Source organism: Hyperolius riggenbachi, chromosome 4, assembly GCF_040937935.1.
Source record: "Hyperolius riggenbachi isolate aHypRig1 chromosome 4, aHypRig1.pri, whole genome shotgun sequence".
Classification (NCBI taxonomy): Eukaryota; Metazoa; Chordata; class Amphibia; order Anura; family Hyperoliidae; genus Hyperolius; species Hyperolius riggenbachi.
In genome coordinates this window covers 132,095,588-132,116,629 of record NC_090649.1, presented here as the reverse complement: position 1 = coordinate 132,116,629, position 21,042 = coordinate 132,095,588, and the positions used below count along the sequence as shown (strand labels likewise).

At 43.2% G+C, this 21,042-nt stretch overlaps 1 protein-coding gene across 1 annotated transcript in view; it reads right to left on the bottom strand.

Annotated features, from left to right (window-relative positions):
• The window catches only part of LOC137571500 (uncharacterized), a 189,014-nt gene that overhangs the window by 57,147 nt on the left and 110,825 nt on the right, over positions 1 to 21,042 (bottom strand). The window contains 1 exon segment of the mRNA XM_068280710.1: positions 17,893 to 18,028. Within this exon segment, the coding sequence (XP_068136811.1) occupies positions 17,893 to 18,028 (136 nt within the window).

Sequence of the window (21,042 nt, the reverse complement as noted above, 5' to 3'; positions counted from 1 at the left end):
ACTACTTTGTCAGCTAGTTTCATGTCTTGGAAGGCAGGCCTGTCACATATGTTTACGAGATGTCAGATCAAGGAATAACAATGGAACAATGTGCCATTCTGTAATCCAGTGCCAGCTAAGGCACAAAAGTTTTCCTTGTGTTCTTTTTACGCACTCTTTTGCCTTTGGCGGCCTCCTGGCAGTGTGTGTGCCAGAGGAGTGTTACTGTGTTGTAATCTGGGGTTTTGTTACAATTCCATGCCCTTGTGGAATGCAGTGGGAGTTCAGATACCATAATACAGAGAAGACATGGTTCAGGTTATTTGAACTGTGTCTTCTGGCCTCTACATGGGTCATTTCTCCACGATGTGGCTGCTTGGTCAAAAAGCTGCTACTCGGTTTCACTGGTCTAGTTGGTTTCTCCATGTATTGTGACACAAAATGCAATAAAAAATGTAGGACATTTAAATATGTCATGTGTATCTAGGAGAATATCCATAGGAATATATGAAGAGCCTAGTAGCCTATCACCCAAGTAGACTAGCTTGCTCTATAAATACAGTGTATTGGTGAGGCCTTCACCAATACACCAGGTTCTGGGTATTGGTGAAGGCCTCACTTGAACCTGAGCCTTGCCCCTGCCTCTTTCTACTATATGTGAATGCCTGGAAGGGACTGAGAAGCTAGAAATACCAAAAGTCTGCAGCAAACAGGCATATTGTGGCCAACAGAAGTCACATTGTGATTAAAGGACCACTATCGCAAAAAATTGTAAAATTTAAAATACATGTAAACACATATAAATAAGAAGTACGTTTCTTCCACATTAAAGGACCACTATCGCGAAAATCGTAACATTTAAAAACCATGTAAAAATATACAAATAAGAAGTACATTTCTTCCAGCGTAAAATGAGCCATGAATTACTTTTCTCCTATGTTGCTGTCACTTAGGTAGTAGAAATCTGACAGAACCGTACCAGGTCTCTCCGATTGGAAGAGATTGGTGAACCAAGCTTTGCCTCTTTATAAGCTGACTTACCAATCGCGCCATCAACCTAATAAGTTTAACAAAATTTGGTCCAAATGGGTTGATTCTTCAGATACAACTATACCCAATCTAGACATTAACGTCTCAGTTCAAGATATTGCTCAATAAATGCCTATATGATCCTGATTCATAAGAGCCAATGTACTGGGAGTTTCTGGTCTTGTTTTCATGTTGCTTTTAAAACATACACAATGTTACCTATTTCTATTTGTATGGCCTTATATGTGCTGTCATTATTATCTGCCTATTCATAATAACGACTTTGTGATACATTCAATTTAATTATTGATACTTGGACTGTAACCCACCCAGGTTAATTCTTTGTTTTTCTTGTTATGTTTGTGTTTTGCTCCTCTTTGGGAGTTGTTGTTTTTTTCGATGTTGAAAAATTTCAATAAAAAAATCTCTTATAAAAAAATTAATCTGACAGAACCGATATCTTTATGGTTGATTCTCAGCATGGCCTTTATGTTTTATAAAGACATCCCTTGAAAAGGATTTATATAAAGATGCTAGCCAGCCTCCCTTCTCACTTCACACTTTTTTAGCAGTTGGATGGAGCAACTGCCATTCACTAAATGCTTTTAAAAATAAAGAAAACCCTGAGAATCCCCCATGAGGAGATGAGCTGGTCCAGTGTTTCTCAACATGTGTTTCTCAACCTGTTAGGCCACCCCCCCCCCCCCAGGCCAGATCCACGACAATGGGTGCAGTAACTTACACAGCCCCGTTCCCACATGGACTTCTCTCGTCGGGCTCTCCTCCTCTCTCAGCGCTCTAGTCTACTTGCTGCGTCCTTTCTCTATGGTTACTCGGCGCCGCCTCTCATGGCGTCAGAGGTGCTGCCGGAAGTAACCATAGTGGGAGTACCCTGCCAGGCAGCGAGAAGTCTAGAGCGCTGAGAGAGGAGGAGAGCCCGGCGAGAGGAGTCCACGTGGGAACGGGACTGTGTAAGAATGATACTGGGGCACCACCTGGCTATCTATACTGGAGCACCTATAGCTCACTACCTACTCTGGGGAACCACCTGGCTATATATACTGGAGAACCTATAGCTCACTACCTACTCTGGGGAACCACCTGGCTATATATACTGGAGCATATAGTGCTCGCTACCTACACTGGGACACCCACTACCTGTACCTGGCTATCTATACTGGAGCACCTATAGCTCGCTACCTACTTTGGAGCACCACCTAGCTATCTATACTGTAGCACCTATAGCTCGTTACCTAATCTGGGGCACCACCTGGCTATCTATACTGGAGCACCTATAGCTCACTACCTACTCTGGGGTACCACCTGGCTATCTATACTGGAGCACCTATAGCTCGCCACCTAATCTGGAGCACCATCTAGCTATCTATACTGGAGCACCTAAAGCTCACTACCTACTCTGGGGCACCACCTGGCTATCTATACTGGAGCACCTATAGCTCACTACCTACTCTGGGGCACCACCTGGCTATCTATACTGGAGCACCTATAGCTCACTATCTACTTTGGGGCACCACCTGGCTATCTATACTGGAGCACCTATAGCTCACTACCTACTCTGGGGTACCACCTGGCTATCTATACTGGAGCACCTATAGCTTGCCACCTAATCTGGGGCACCATCTAGCTATCTATACTGGAGCACCTATAGCTCGCCACCTATTCTGGGGCACCATCTAGCTATCTATACTGGAGCACCTATAGCTTGCCACCTATTCTGGGGCACCATCTAGCTATCTATACTGGAGCACCTATAGCTCACTACCTACTCTGGGGCACCACCTGGCTATCTATACTGGAGCACCTATAGCTCACTACCTACTCTAGGGCACCATCTAGCTATCTATACTGTAGCACCTATAGCTCACTACCTACTCTGGGGTACCACCTGGCTATCTATACTGGAGCACCTATAGCTCACTACCTACTCTAGGGCACCATCTAGCTATCTATACTGTAGCACCTATAGCTCACTACCTACTCTGGGGCACCATCTAGCTATCTATACTGGAGCACCTATAGCTCACTACCTACTCTGGGGCACCACCTGGCTATCTATACTGGAGCACCTATAGCTCACTACCTACTCTAGGGCACCATCTAGCTATCTATACTGTAGCACCTACAGCTCACTACCTACTCTGGGGTACCACCTGGCTATCTATACTGGAGCACCTACTTACCGCCTGGCTGCGTAATTTCTCTATGGTTACTCGGCGGCGTCTCTCATGACATCAGAGATGCTGCTGGAAGTAACCATAGTGGGAGTACGCGGCCAGGCAGCGAGAAGTCTAGAGCTAGTCTTATGACCCCGCCCCTCCCCATGTTTCACTCCCCTTAACCTTTTCCACCCATCTATCTTTCTCCTTCCTAGTCCCATTTTCAATCTTCATAAATATAGTAAGATGTCACTATGTTTGGGGTGTTTTGCTACATTACTGCTTAAAGGACAGCTGTAGTGAGAGGTATATGGAGGCTGCCATATTTATTCTCTCTTAAACAATACCAGTTGCCTGGCAGCCCCTGCTGGTCTATTTGGCTGCAGAAGTGTCTGAATCATACCTGAAACAAGCATGCAGATAATCTCGTCAGATCTGACAATAATGTCAGAAACACCTGTGCTGCTGCATGCTTGTTCAGGGTCTGTGGCTAAAATAAATATGGCAGCCTCCATATCCCTCTCACTTTAGTTGTCCTTTAAAATAATGCCCACTATCAACAGAGAAAAATTGCCACTAAGGCTTTGTTCACATCTAAAATTGAAATCGATTTTGAGAGTGATTTTTTTTCCTTTCCAGGCGCTTAGCTGCGTGCTTAGATTTTTTGTAAAGTGCTTTTCTAAACGCTTTTACCAGAGCGATTTGTTTGTTCACTTCCTGGCGCAATTCAGGAAGTGAACTCTTTGACCCGGAAAATAATAAATACAATGTATTTATTTTTAAAAGCGCTGTGGAAATCGCTGTACCAAGAGATTTTTCAAGCGTTTTGCGATTTCCCTATACCTGTCATAGGGAAATCGCCCCAAAAATGGTACAGGCAGCACTTTGCTGAGCTGATCGGAAACAAACCGCTCAGATGTGAACACTCTCATAGGGAATCATTGCACAAGTGCTTTTAGGGCAATTATGAAAATCACTTAAAAAAACACAAAACGCCCCTAGGTGTGAACAAGCCCTAATAGATGATTGCCCAGTGTTATTATTTAGTAAACTGCATGTGAATATAAAACAACAGCACTATTGCTAAGGTCACAGCCATGGTGAACAGTGCATGTCACTAAAGCAAAAGGCTTCTTAGGAAACATAAATCTAGATCTGTGTCTGAGCCTCTCCAGCACTGAGCGCCACTTCAGGCGTTCCTGCCAATACATTTCCATGACAACATCTATTTTTCCAAATGTATCTGTGAATTTTATTAACAGAGAATGAAGAGCACTTGTATCATGCAGTGACAGTGCAATGCAAGGAACACGTAACTCTGTGAGTACCAAAATCAAACAGCATTTTCCATATAGTCAGTGGCGCAGCTAAGGCGCTTTGGGCCCCAGGGCAAGTTTTACATAGGCCCCCCAAGCACTCTATACATAACAATTCATATAGGGCAACACAACCTGTCAAGGATAGCCATTGTATTAGAGGTGCAAGAAGGGGATGGGGAACACTTTGCTAATGATTACCACTATTCAAGGCATCTAAGGAAGTGATCAATGCTAGCAAAGAACCAATAAAGAGCTGAGCCCTCAGCCAATTACACTTCATGATGGACATCAGTTCACTAGTAGGGAAACGGAATCTACAGCAATCCTCTGTGCACTTCAAATGATTTTATGATTTTATTCCTACTCCGAGTTGTAGTAACTCGAAGGGAGATGTATTTCCGGGTCTGGCGATCACCCGATGCCTGAATTACTGTTACGCGTTCCACGCAGCATATCACAGGTGAACTGATTAGTTGTTGGTTCTCCTCCACCATAAGAGTTTTGAGGTAGAACATGTAGCTGCATGCTCAATAGTTAAAAAGGCACTTAAAGAGACACTGAAGCGGAAAAAAAATTATGATATTATGATTTGTATGTGTAGCACAGCTAAGAAATAAAGCATTAAGATCAGATACATCAGTGTAATTGTTTCCAGTACAGGAAGAGTTAAGAAACTCCAGTTGTTATCTCTATGCAAAAAAGCCATTAATCTCTACGACTTTCAAAGTCGTGGAGAGGGCTGTCTTCTGACAGAGGAGAGGTCATTAGTTCACAGACTGCTCTGAAAGAATCATTTTGAATGCAGAGTGTTGTGTAATCTGCACATATTAGAGAATGATGCAATGTTAGAAAACACACTATATACCTGAAAATAAAAATATTAGAATATTTTCTTTGCTGCTAATCTTCTAGTAATTATTCATAGTACACAACCAATTCATTATATCATATATTTTTTTTCGCTTCAGTGTCTCTTTAAGCCAGGGAAAAAAAAACAGTTTTACTCACCTGGGTCTTCTACCAGCCCCCTGCAGCCATCCCGTGCCCTCGCAGTCACGATCGGATCCTGTTGTGCCCTGCCGCCAGCTAGTTTCATTTTCGTCCGACAAGCTCACTGCGCCTGCGCAGGCCTGGCTACGTGTACCCTTCTATGCGTTCCCGTTTGCAATAGCTCCCTGCGCAGGATGCTATTGCGGACGGGAATGTGAAGAAGACTACATGTGGCCAGGCTTGTTGGCGAAAGGAAACTAGCTGGCGGCAGGGGTCAGGAGGATCCGCGAGTGACTGTGAGGGGATGGGACGGCTGCAGGGGGCTGGTAGAAGCCCCAGATGAGTAAAACTGATTTTTTTTTTTTACAGGCTTAAAGAGGAACGGTCACGAAAATCATGACATTTAAAACACATACAAATAAGAAGTGCATTTCTCCTAGAGTAAAAAGAGCCATAAATTACTTTTCTCCTATGTTGCTGTCACTTACAGTAAGTAGTAGAAATCTGACATTACCGACAGATTTTGGACTAGCCCATCTTCTCATAGGGGGGTTGTCAGGGTTTTCTTTATTTTTAAAAGCACTTGGTGAATGGCTGTTTCTCTGTCCAACTGCCAAAATAATGTGCAGCGAGCAGGGAGGCTGGCCAGCATCTTTGTATAAATCATTTTCAAAGAATGTCTTTATAAAGAATAAAGGCCATGCTGAAAATACCCTGAACAGAGATGGACTAGCCCAAAATCTATCGGTAATGTCAGATTTCTTCTACTTACTGTAAGTGACAGCAACATAGGAAAAATGTAATTTATGGCTCATTTTACTCTGGAAGAAATGTACTTCTTTTTCGTATGTGTTTTAAATTTTAAGATTTTGGTGATGGTTCCTCTTTAAGGCTCCTTTTAACTGACACACCGAAGACAGTTTACAAATGAACAAATGATGTTTTCTTTCATTCTGAACCTTGCTTTATTCTCTAAACCACAGAGATGTACTTTAATGTGAATGGGTAATGTGCCCTGAACAATGAGCCGCATGCTCATTCTCTGATAAAATATATTTCATACATATGACCATTAATCAGAACTTTGTCCCTGAGACTCTGTATTATTCTGTATAATAACCTTTATCACTCATAAACTTAATTTCTCTACAGTTCCTGTCTCTGCTGGGCTATCAGTTCCTGGCATTTCCATAATTCAAGACGACAGCATCTCTATTTTTAACCTTTTTCCTTTGGCACTGCCTTGCTTCACACATACATACATTCAAATTAGGTTCAACAGCATCTAATGTGCCAAAAAAACTCAGTGCCTCCTAATCTATAGAGCAGATCAGCTCTGTAATAATACAGGTGAGCAAACCAGTCTTTATCTGATCCATTTCACACTAAACTGCTTTACAACAAGATCCACAGACATAAAGGAGGTCACTAACGGTCCAATTTCTAGCGAAAAAGCGTTCGAGCGATCAGAAATTCTGATCGGATTGGTTGCAAATAATCTCCATTGATGGGCACAATCAATTACGAACGATTATAAAAACGTCCGACTGGATTTTCGTTCAACCAAAATTTGGATTTTCTTGTCAGCTGTGATAGATAGGAAGCAAAGATTGGTTCGTTGATGGTGTAGTGAACGATTTCATTTCCGATCAGAATTATGATTGCTCAAACGATTTTTTGCTAGAAATTGGATCATTAGTGGCCACCTTAACATTAATGCCCAAGCAAAAAATAGTGTTAAGGCAACAGTATAGATACACTGTAGTTACTGAAGACAGCTACTGACAACTCAATTGGAATAAAAGAATCAGTTGGAATGGATATTTTCTGTTGATCATTTTTCTTTCTTCCTAGACAATATCTGGAGGTCTCCTCTGTCAGCTGAGGGCATTGTCCTTTCACTCTCCCAGCTGGCTCTATCATACGCCACTTCATCAGTCCTCCATCCCCCTCCATAGCAACAGAACATTTTGCGAGCCTACAGGTCAGGATCGTGTCTGCACAGAACTCGGCCCAAACTGTTGACTAAAGGATCAAGTCCCAATTCCTACTGGGCGACATTTGATATACCCAGGCTTACACAATTATGTCTCTTAATGACATGCATGACTATTGCAATGTGCATATGGATTCAGATAGGGCTGGATCATGCTGATGCTTTGTCAACATTCTAAACCACGGTTAGTGGGTAGTTCACGGCCTACACACTGCTGATCACCTGCCATTCTCATGCTATACTGAATTTGAAATTAATAACAGTGTTTATCAGCAGGCATTTGCAGAGAGGGGGGCTCTGGGTGTTCAGCCCCCCCCCCCCTTATTTATTTTCAAAAGAGTTGCCCCTTCGGCTGTAAGTAAACTCCACCCATGACTGCACTTAGCTCTGGCCTACCTGAAGAAGCCACACCTCCATCGAAAGAAAGCTCCACCCCAGCAACTCCCAGTGACCTCTCCCATCCCTAACACCCACAGTGATCTCTCCCATCCCCAGCACTCACAGTGACCTCTCCCAAAACACATAGGCTATCATTCATAAAGCATTTCCGCATGCGGAAATGCTTAAAACAGCTGACTTTACCGCCCACGTAGCAAATTCAGCATTCATAAAGGCTCCTTCCGCATGAAAAGCTGACCTTACCGAGCAGAGCGATAAATCACCGCCTTGTGCGGTGATTATTGTAAAAAATGCAGCAACATGTTAATTCATAAAGATCACCGCAAGCGGTGTGAGGTCGGGAAGTATCACTCCCTCTGATGTGGCGATAACAATGTAAGTAAATGGAGACACACAGACCTCCCAGGCAGCTGCAGTAGCGTGGAACACGGAGAAATGTATCAACTCGGCTGCTTCCTGTGTTTCCGCAACCCTACCGCCTGCCTACCGCCAGCCTAGTTCGGGGAATCTCCGCACTGCTATCGCAACTGGATACATTTTTATGAATTCCCACCCAGAAGTCTAAAATCCCGACAGCGGTGTTTTCCCGCACAGATTCTCCTTACCGACAACCTTTTTATGAATGATAGCAATTGTGACCTCTTCCTCTCCCATCACCCATAGTGACCTCTCCCTTCCCCAGCACCCACAGTGACCTCTCCTAGCACTCATAGTGATGCCTCCCTCCCCTAAAATCCACAGTGACCTCTCACTCCCCCATTGGCACCCACATTGACCCCTCCCAATACCCAGTACCCACATTACACTCAGCCAGTAGCCATATGGTGGCTAGGTGTTCATATGTACCTGCACCTAGCCACCACATGGCACCCAATACCTGTACCCACTGAAGTCTCAAAATAACAATCTCAATTTATTAATGACTGCATACAAAACCCCCCATATTCCCCACTAAAAAGAGCAGCATATGATGTAATTGTATCACATACACAGCCGGCATGTGTCACACAGTCTGCACACATCAAACACACCCACACAAACCGTCCTTATAACTCCTGGGAGTGGTAAACCCAATATCAATCCTTTGGTCAAGGGGTCTGGTGGGAAGTGTGATTTGAGAACATTTCTTCATGGAATACTGGACCATAGGGCAGCATACAATATCGTGCATCCAGTTGCCTCAACAGAGAACCTTGCAATGATATCGTTCATGTCAGCAGCTCATGCGGCCAGGGAAGCTTAATGCGTGTGCAAAGCAAGCAGGCAGACACATCACAGCATATACTGGAAGGCTCTCACCACCTCCTGTTTAAAGTCCGCGGTACCCCGGAGGGCTCTCACCACCTCAACAGGGCCTCCACCGCGTTGACGTTCACTTCAGAAGCATCCGCTCTGCCGCAAAGCAAGCAGGCAGACACACCACAGCATATACCAAATTGACCAAAGGATTGATATTGGGTTTACCACTCCCGGGAGTTATAAGGACGGTTTGTGTGGGTGTGTTTGATGTGTGCAGACTGTGTGACACATGCCGGCTGTGTATGTGATACAATTACATCATATGCTGCTCTTTTTAGTGGGGAATATGGTGGGGTTTTGTATGCAGTCATTAATAAATTGAGATTGTTATTTTGAGACTTCAGTGGATTTTTTGGTGTATTGTGGATATAGTCACCACTGTGAGGCTCCCCTTTTATAGGGTCTTACAATCCATTATATGGCCTAGCGCTTGGTACTGATTGGTTTTGGTCAATACCTTTACCCAGTACCCACATGGCACCTAGTATTTTCATTTGCACCCAGCCTCAACTTGGCACCCTGTACCCATAACTAGCACCTACATGACATCCAGTACCTCCACCCAGAACCCACATGTCACTGAGTACCTGCATGTGACACCTACATGACAACCAATACCCTAACCACCACCCATAACCCACATGACATCTTGTACTCGCATGGTGCCAACTATCCCCTGTAGCCAGAAGTTGGCCCCCACATGGGATTTAATATCCTCCATATTACCTAACAACCAGCTCCCATATGGCACCCAGTACTCACCTATGCCAGCACCCAAATGGCACCAAATACCCTTCATGTCCTAAACCCAGTACCACCAATGGTCTGTACCCACATGACACTCAGTATCTAGCCATTATATGCACCTAGTACCCTTCCATGGCCTGCACCCACATAGTATCCATTACCCACGTACATGCAGCCAGCAGGGGCGTAGCAATTGGGGTTGCAGAGGTAGCGACCGCATCGGGGCCCTTGGGCCAGAGGGGCCCCGAAGGGCCCTCCCTCAACTACAGTATTAGCTCTCTATTGGTCCTGTGCTCATAATAATCACTTCTATAGATACTTTGAATAGTGGTAATCATTAACAAGCTATTCCCCATCCCCTTCTTGCACCTCTGACACTGTTGTTGCCATTGGCAGGTTTTGGTGCGCCGTATCAATTGTTATGTATAGAGTGCTTGGGGGGCCCCATTGTAAAACTTGCATCGGGGCCCACTGCTCCTTAGCTACGCCACTGGCAGCCAGTATCCACCCTTGGCCTGTACCCAGCACTCACATTGCACCATGTGCCAATTAGCATTCACATGGCACCATCTTCTGCTTAGCGCCCACTGCAAATTGACACCCAATACTGTTTAGTCCTCACTGCAACTTAGCACCCAGTACTACTTAACATCCACTACAACTTAGAAAAAATGGACCTTGGTACCCACTGCAACTTGACACAGACTGTACTTTGCCACCTCAACACTCACTGTAACCTAGCACAAACTGGACCTTGGCATCTTAGCACCCACTGCATCTCAGCACTTACTGCAGCTTGGCACCTACTAATGATTAGCACCCATGGCATATTGGCAACCACTACATTTTTGTCTGAAAAGAAGCCTGGATACTGATCAAGAAGAATGGAGGGTGCAGTCATAATTGTCCTGTTCACCAGAACGGTTTTGATAGTCAGCTGTGAGGACAAACACCCCGGTAGATCTGGCATTCCCAGAGACTGCTTGCAGACAAGTGGGCAACACTTGTACCATCTCATCAGTATCCAAAGGGAACACCAAGTGAATACTATCCAGGAGGCATTAATGCAGTGGACAGGTATTGGCTCAGAGGGCATTCCAATCTGCTGCTGCCCAACCCTAACAGCTGTAGTTTGCCACACTTTTGACAAATGCATGCTCTGTATAACTGCAAGCAACATTCTTCCTACATGTATGCACATATTTCTTAAAAGGATGAGAAGCAGTGAGGACACTGCCGCACAACTGCCACACCACCGTCAATAGCATGCTAATAATTTTGAGTTGATGCACATTTTATGCAAATACGCATTTGATTGCTACATTTCCACACTGCAAAAATCTGCATACGGTTAGCATATAATTTGCATTTATTTGTTATCTCAGTTGCCATCATTTTGCTGCATTTTGATGCACTGTCTGCTGACTCCCCTGAATCTCTGAAGATTGGCAGAAGAAGCAGCGCAGAAGGGTCACCCTTATCACAGCATGACAACCTGTCCCCTTCCATTACTGCAGCCATAGGCAGCAGCAGCAGCTTGGAGACCAGCGAGAGCAGTCAATCAGCAACACCAAATTACTTACTAATTATTCTCAAGTGATTTGTCATCCTCAAAACATATTATCATGTACAGCAATCAGGCTGAACTGGTGTCATTACCTATAACAATCACAACCACACACTACTAAAAGACAGATATTGAAACATTGCAGGTTTTACAACCCCATCAACAAGAGCACATCTGGGCTAGACATCCTTCTCCAAAGTTTTACACCGTCCGTGTATTATTAGCAGAAGTGATGTCTTGAGTATTGACAGCCATTTACAGAGTTATATAACAGAAAATGCAGTACAAAAAATGCAGTAATTCATAGAAACACTGACTGCAGTAAAGTGAAATGATTGTCAGCACTTTACATGTCATCTCTGCTCACGAAAGATGTTTCAGTTAACCCCAATAACTTGTTGCTGGTGATTTATATTAAATTAAATGATCCGACCCCCATATGCCTGGTCCTGCCATATATAACAAGCTATAACTTCCACAAGTCCCACCCCATCATCTTCAAGGCAATTAAAGCAACTGAATTTATAGAAAAAGGAACATAGAACATTCTAATATTAACAATAAATAAACACTGCAGATGAACAGTGATCATCCATGCAGCTATATTAGATGTTCCTGTTGCATTGCCCATGCACTGATACACAAACATCGAAATATCCATAGAATTAAAAGCCATGTCATGCTATGTAAAAAAGAAAGATGTAAAAATCCTTTACCAGAAGCAGACTGCAGACTCTCCAAGCTCCAGTATCTAGACAGCAATCCTCTCATCCCAGCACCACCCCAACCAACGCAGCTACTACTGTCAGAATCCGAGCCAGAGGAAAGCCCTGAGCTCCCACAGCTACTGTGGGGGTTCATGGAGGCACTAGGACATTGCTGCTCAGTTCTCATGTAGGCACACAGGCTGGCTGGCCAGCTCTAGCAGAAGGGAGCCTCTTGTTGCTTCTCCCAGGCACTTGTACCTGGTAGTGCTGGCTGAAGTCTGAGCCGCCTGGCGCTCCTTGTAGAATGCAACCTGACATCATCGGGGGGCCTCTAGGGGGGCTCCTCTAATCATTAGCAGGATCATTGCTCCAACTCATTTGTTAGTTATGGCCAAGTGCCACCTGAGTATCTTAGCAACTGCTGCTAATGTACTTATCTGGATGGCTTCAACTTTTAGCTGCACATGTGAATCATTCTATTATCTGTGAGGGAATTGAGTGAGAGATTCCCCGCAGAGCCCAGTACAATGCCTGCGGTGCCTCCATTGATGGAAGTGCTGGGATGTCACTGGATTTATCTCTGAATGTGATTCATGTGGTAAGGAAAGGGAAGATTTATAACCTAGCACGAGTTAGAAAGGAATTAAGCTTATTAGTTTCTACTTATCGATTCACTTACTTTGCAGAAACAGCAGATATCCAACTGTTAGATCCGATTTCTCTGATAATTGTTTAAAATGAATTTTATTTTATGTTCTATAAAGTTGATTGAAGGTACACATATATATGAGCCAGGCAAAACCGGCGCAGGAAATTTGGGCGCACCATGCACTGCCATAGGCTGTAATGTGAATTAGGGCTATACTGGCGCTCAGAAGGTAATTTGGGCACCTTCAAAAGAAGGAGCCCAAATTACTATAAAAACAGCGTAATTACATCTTACCCCTGAGTCCACGGTGGCCTGGAGGGAGAATAGTAATTAACGCTGCCGAGACTTTTGCAGGAGCAGGGTAAGCCGTTTTTCGACTTTGCCCTGCGCCCAAACTTCCTGACACATACATGGTGCAAGAATGGCAAGTGCTGCGATCAAGTCAGAGATAAAAATAATGCTCCCTATGCTTACAAGTGCCCATTATCACAAAGTTTTACGCAGGGCCAGATTATTGCAAGGGCTGCATAAGCTGTGTATTGGTCAAATGCTCCACATGTGGGGGCTGCACAGTGAACAGGGGTCTGCAAACAGAATAGAAAAGTTACAAACTGAAGGCGGGAGGAGGTGCACCATGCATGGGGGTCAGTGGAAGGCTTATGTACACGCACAGCTGTACATAGGTCAGGCTTTTGTAAATGTTAGAGGAACTGAAGTGAAAATAATTGCTTATTTTTTTACAACATTCGTTTATTAATTATTTAGTCAGTGTTTGCACATAGTAAAGTATTTCCTCATCCCGATTTACATTCTGAAATTTATCACAGGTGGTGATATCTTTAGTCCTGTCAGGTGCAGCTCTACGGAATGTTTGTTTACTGAGCATTCTGTGCACAGAGGGAGATGCTGCTTGCTTGGCAGTTGGAAACACGTTATTTCCCACAATGCAACGGACAGCGAACAGTCTGGGGCGTGGTCTTGACATCACACGGTGGGAGGGTTTTCACCGCAATATCAGCCATACAGATGTCCCCCGTAAGGGGGTATATCAGCTACTTATTGGGATGAAGTTTAATCCTGGGTTAAAGTTCCTCTTTAAGATGAACATTAACAGTACAATATTATCCTCAGATGCGATCATTCAGTCAGATTTGCAGGATCAAAAGTTATTGTAAGGTAATTATTGATTGTTCCCTTAAAAGGGTCGATTAGGGCACTTTCTCCTTGTCATTCTGATTGACAAAACTTAGCATTTTACTCAACCAGAGAATTATCAAGTATCGGAGTGATGGAAAGTGGCATGGAACACATCGGTCAGAGGCGCAAACAAGGGTAAGTTAACCCCCATGCCACAGCCAACATGTATAAAGGCTTTGTTTCTAATCTGGCACATTTGGTAACACAGATTCACATTTGTAAGCTCATCCCTACAAACGATGCTCAAGTCAGGCATGTTGCTTTCTTATTGGCTCTTGAATACCTGCTCTCCAGGTAGAGATCTTGAATAACCATCCAATAATTTGCAAGCCAGGTGATTAAATGTTACATTTTGTTTGCAAAGTGTGGCTCCTACAGTTAAAAATACACTATTAAAATTTTGTGCATGTGGCCAAAATTGCTAAATTGAGCAAGTATGTTTCAGACTCTCTGAGTGGGGCTGCTGTTCCTGCTTGGGTTACATCATCCTTATGTCCAGACTTCAAGGTCGAAGGCACAGACTGAATCTCCCTGAGAAGATTACAGCTAAGAGCAGTGACATCCTGTGATGCAGGAAGGGGCCATTGTCTGGGCTCCTGATCAGGCACTTTAAAAGTGAAGTTCAGCAGAGTTTCAGTAACTAACCAGCCTACTCAACCAACCAGCACAAATCTCTGGCAGTACTCACAGAAGGACTACTTAGGCTGTTTGTGGGCTCCACGGCTCCTCCAAGGTTAATGTACTTTCTATTGCTGTATTCTAACATTTAATACAGAGTTCATGGTAGGAATATAGAGTGGAGTATAGTACTATATTAGCTAGGCCTATTTTTAACACTGAGGCTCAAACAACCAGAAAGCTCACTTATCTGGCAGATAACCCTGTGTGCCAAATAACCGAGACTCAACTGTATTTCACATCAACCAATCAAAGAGTTTCTTTGCAGCTAAACAAGCTGTAGCAGAAAGCTGGATAGTGTGGAAAAGGGTTGAAACCGCTGTGTGTTTTTATGTTTTTACAGCTGACTTCGTCTTTACTGGGGAGGCTTTCCCTCACTTTCCCTGCCTTTTCCTGGGACCTCCATGGACCTCATAACTTTAGCATGAACCTCTGTAGTCACAGAGGAAGGAAATGAGGAACAGGAAGGAAAACCTAACAGGAGTTTTATAATCTTCATCACTTTTCAAAAGAAGTTTTTTAATACCGTCTCCACTGTTGACGAGAAGTACCCACATCTTGTCACAGAACAGGATGTTAGGCAATATCCCATAAATGAGGATGCACACCACAAGAAAAAGATTGAAAGGCAATTATATGGCACCTTTCCTCACTATTCAAACAAAAATTTTAGAAAAAAAATTCTGGAGCAATTTTTTTTTTTTTTTACAAAATCAGATATGGCTTATTCTTCAAAATAAAATAATATTTATATAAAAATATGACAGGATAAGCTTCGTAAAAAAGGTAATTGCTACAATAGCCCCTAGAGGCAGCAGACAACTTGGAAAGTGGGCACAGGAAATGCACAGCTGTATTATAAGAGGCAACCGGCAGTTAGAGGGGGGCCTTTTTCACGGTTGCACTTCCTGTAGATACACCTTTCTGAATGACAATAAAAGCATGACGTTATGTGACAAATCTCCACATTGCTGTAATAAAACAGGAAATTCTACCCATTGATTTAAAAATAATCCATACAGATCTCTTCCCTGATTATAGAAATATACACAAGCCTGCTATAAATGCATACGCCCAACATTATTTAGCAGTAAATAAAACAATAAAATGTAATGATGCTAATTCTAGCCAAAACATTAGTATGTTTGGGATAAATCATCAGAATTACAGGAGGGCGATATCTCCTTGCTGGAGTGACTGTTGTGTCCTTGATGTCAGGTTACCTCCTACTCCAGTTTATCTTCAAGATGACAAAATGCTGTGACTGAGATGAATGCCAACAATGTTGTATGTAAAGTGCTTCTGTGTGATGGCAGAATTCTATTCAGATAGAAACAAGTTCTTAGGATAGAGACGGTGACCTTTCTACATAGAAGGATACCACATGATGGTATGAGTCGTGCTGTGCAGCACTACAAACACTAATGGGTTACAAATCTGCTTTTTCCCTAAACATGCTAATGCAGCCCGCATCAGGGCAGACCTGGAAGTAAAGATAACAGTTTTGCACTGGCTCCTCGGCGCTCTAATGTTTGGGGTACCTAAGTGTGGAATGTGTAAATTAATTATTTGCTACAAATAGCATAGGTAAATAATCCATGACTGTGAACACGTGACTGCTGAGCTGAGCAGGACGGGCATATTAAGGCTGAATTTACACAGCACATAAAAACATTCCATTTATCGGGGCTAAACTGAATGGATTGGCACTGATGCCAACAAATCCTACGCAAAGCAACAGGATCCAACCCCATTAGTCCATTTGGAATGGATCCGTTCACATCCGATGAGCAGAAAACAAGTCTGTGTCCTACAAAACTTTTCCGGATCAGCTGGACAAACCGGATAACAACAGGTATACCTAGCGCTAGCGGGTGGCGGTGTGAAACGGAACAGAAAACACGGATAAAAAACTGATGCCTAAAATTAGGCCCAGTTCACATTGGCACGGATGGAAAACTGATTTGTGTAAAAACTGATCAGGCATAAAGGCGCTGCTCTGTTCCATTAGGGTGCGGTCAATGCAACGCATCCGCCGATTTCTGGAAAAATGACCGCAGATCCAAATTTGTGGTCCATCCAGTGGAACATCTGGAACAGATCCATTCAACAGACCAATGTGAGCAGATCCACAGGTTAACATGGGATCCATTACCATCCGTCCATCCAACCAACGTTAGGATCCACTAACAGTCCGTTTTTTCGAACCAGTGTGAACCCAGCGTTAAATGAAACTATACTTTTGTTGACCTCTTCACTACTTCCAGTACAACCACCACTGAGCACAGGCCTGTTCTGCTCACTTTCAGTAGTACGACACTTTCCCCAATCATACTCATTCATCCCCATGAAGCTATGGATCCTCTCCCACCTATTCTGATACTAGAGAGAAAAACATAGGCAGTGTTTTCCCCAGGCTCTTTTAGTCTGGTGCCCCACCCAGCTAATTTTGGTGATCACCTGACTGTCATCAGCTTGCCTCCTCATCCTCCTCCTATATGGTAAGTAGAGTTGCGCAAAGAAGTGCCGGCCCTGCATTCTCCTGTCCCGCCCCACCCAGCTACTTTTTTATGCCACCTGGCTGGTAAAAAATTCTGGGGAGAACGGTTATAGTTAAGGCTATGCCACAGATTTCCCATCGTCCATCCAATACATAATCTTATGGACAAACATTTACCGTAATTTAAATATTACCATTTTATAACTATAGTATGCTGCAAAAAACTGAACTGAAAAGGCTTGGTGTTTCTTTAACAGTTTCAAAGCATCAGAACTTTGTTTTTCTTATAGAAGTCTTATTTTTAGCTGCATTTTTAGCTAAGCTCCGCCCCATCAAAGAAAACTGCCTGGACTTTTTTCCCCTGATGCTGTGCAAAGCATGATGGAATTTCCTATGTTGTTATTCACGTTGCCTAGCAACTGGGAGGGCTGATCAGGACACAGGACAGTAGGAACTGTGTCTCTTGCTCCCTGTCACATTCTTTCAACCAAAAAGATGGCTGCCCTTATGAAATCACAAACCTTTGCCTGTTCTTTTAAAACAGGGTGGTAAGAGATTATATTACCTATCTATTTTAATTAACATAACTAATGTAACTTAATGACAGTATGTTTGTTTAGGCTGAAGTTCCTCTTTAAATAGAAAGTGAAAGTACTTACCGGGAATTGTGACCCGCCTTACACAGCCCACAAGATCTAGGCGGGACGGAGTGCTCTGGGAGAAGGAGTGTATCCTCATTGGGACAATGCGGAATACTTCATAAGGCGCTGTGGACCTTCTCCCACCTATTCTTACCTAGAGAGAAAAACATAGGTAAGGCTATGTCGCATATTCTGCATGGTCCCCCCGATACAGGTAGCTTTCTTTGTATGCTATAGAGTGAATACTACATGTTAAACATAAATCCATGCTTCAGTTTGTTAGACATTAGTGCACTGGAAAGAAACACATATTAGAAAAAGTCAGATATACAAGACAAGACAATAAAGAGTTATGAGTCTATTAATTTGTGTTACCTGTGCAAGGCAAGACAAGACAGAGGAACACACACACAGCTATTTAGAGTTTGTTCAGTATAACGGTGAAAAGAAAAATCCCCAAGTGAGGATCAGAATTCAGCCTTCATCACTTTAGGGTACTGTATGATAAAGTATCATATTTGATGTGAATTTTGTTATTAGACTTTGATTTGTCTTGTCCCTTTAAGCCAAGATCCTTGTATGAAAATGTATGTACTTATTTTTGAGGTACCGCTTCTTATCCCTCTTGGCCAATCATCCTAGGCTATTCCCCCTTCCATTTGCAGCAGTGCTCATACACACATACAGAACACACACACACACACACACACACTATACACACACACACCACACACACACACACACACGGAACATACACACAGAACATACACACACACACACACACACACACAACACACACCACACACACACACACACACACACACACAGAACATACACACACACACACACACACACACACACACAGAGAACATACACACACACACACGATACACACACATGGAACATACACACACAGAACATACACACACAACACACACACGGAACATACATACACACGGAACATACACACACACGGAAAATACACACACACACACACACACACACACACACACACACACACACACACACACACACACACACACACACACACACACATATATATATCAGCCACTCCTTCGGTATGCATCAACTACCCTTTTCTGCACCAGCCCTCCTTTCATGTGCATCAATTCCCCTGTTCTATGTGGTATGTACATAGAGTGTGGTATAGATCTGTATTAGCTAGTCCTATTTTAAACATTGAGTCTCAAGCAACCGAAAAACACACTTATCCGTCATCAGCCGATCGCCGTCTCTGTCGGATAACCGATACTCTGCTGTAGTTATTTTCTTGTTGTTATACCCTGGATTGTACCCTATTTAGAAATGATGTATGCAACAATGACACCTGTAAAATGAAAGCTGGCATAAAAGCAAACATGAAGCGAAAATAAACTTATGAGATAGTGAAATGTATGTGTAGTACAGCTAAGAAATAGAACATTAGTAGCACAGATATGAGTCTCATATTGTTTCCAGTACAGGAAGAGTTAAGAAACTTCAGTTGTTATCTATGCAAAAGAACCTCTCTGAGCTCTTCGACCCAATTCGGGTTGAAGACAGTCCTCTTTTCTGAAGCACTTAAACAACGAAGAAACAGTTAGAGAGAGTTTGAGATAAGGTTTCACTGCAGGAACGTTCAAATGGTCATTAGCTCTGCTCTGTTTTATAGTTTAAAATACAGAGTGTGCTTTGTAAACTGCAAATATGACAGAATGATGCAATGTTCTTAAAAACAAGCTATGTAACTGAAAATAAAAATAAGTTACTTTTTTCTTTGCTACCAATGTTCTATTCATTATCCGTACTACACATACAATTCATTATATCATAAGTTTCTTTTTTACTTCAGGTTTTCTTTAAATTTCTAGCTATCATTTTTCTGGAGCAGGATTGAAACTGAAAGCAGACATCTGATTGGATGATCATTTGCAACACATTATTCCCTTTGTTGCTGTGTTTACGTATAGTATGATCCTTGATAATCTGGTGATTTCTCATTTAGTTCAGCCTTATTACTGCTCTCGCTACAGGGAAAGTAGGGGGAGAGGTCATTTACACAAGTTTTTGCTTCAGTGTTTAAACACACAATCCATCCTTTTAGCTGGGAAAGATGCACACCTAAGCATCAAGAGAATCTTCCTGTGCATCTTTTCCCTATTGTGAAGCTGCATTGCACCACCACCAACACCGCTGCCGCTGCATGAAACATGGACGTATGAAGTTCATCATCTCTGTAACAAGATGAAACTTTGTGTACTACTGAGGAATGTACTAGGAAGCTTCCCTCATCAGGCAAGGCAGATAACAGAAACAGTGAAACCATTCCCTTGCATGTTTCACCGATAAATAAACCAGCTATGCTATGCTGTTCACTTGGTGCATTTGGCAAATCAAAATAGCTTTTAGCAAAATAATGGTGACAATGCGACAAATTTCGGGCTGAATTCGTCGATGTGACCGATTCGCATGTATTGATCGGACATGCTGCAAGTCGTTGGGCCGTCATGGTCAATCAGGTGCATGGCGGTAATTGCAAGCGATATCGGGACAATCGTCGAACATGACAAAACCCCCGGTGCTGCCCCCTAGTGTATAAATGTGCCCCCATGTGTGCATACATACATTACCTGTCCTGGGACGCCGACTGTGCGGTGCCCATCTATCTTTGGAAGCCCCTCTGTTAGCGGTATACACATCGCACCACAGGACAGGTAATGTTTAAATGCACACACGGGGGGGTACATTTATACACTGGGGGCAACTGTGGATGTGGCGGACTCAGACGATTTCCAAGAGTTTCATGATGAAGTCAACAGTCGGGAATTGGCCTGCGGTGTATGGGCAGCCAACAGATCTATCTCTAATCTGATTCCATCAGAGAGAAATTTGTCTCTTGGTCGAATCTGCCCATCATCACTAGATGTATGGTTGCCTTACACAAAGCATTGTATCTGGTAATCTGGATAAAGTTTGGTGGGTTGGCTTGGAGCTCCCAGGATACCATGTCTCTTCTAGAGAGGTAGGCTAACCTATCACTCTTGATTATAATAATAATTTCAGTATTTGTATAGTGCTTTTCTCTGTTCAGACTCAAAGCTCTTCCGAGGCAGCCACTAGGGGTGCACTCAGTAGGCAGTAGCAGTGTTAGGGAGTCTAGCCCAAGGA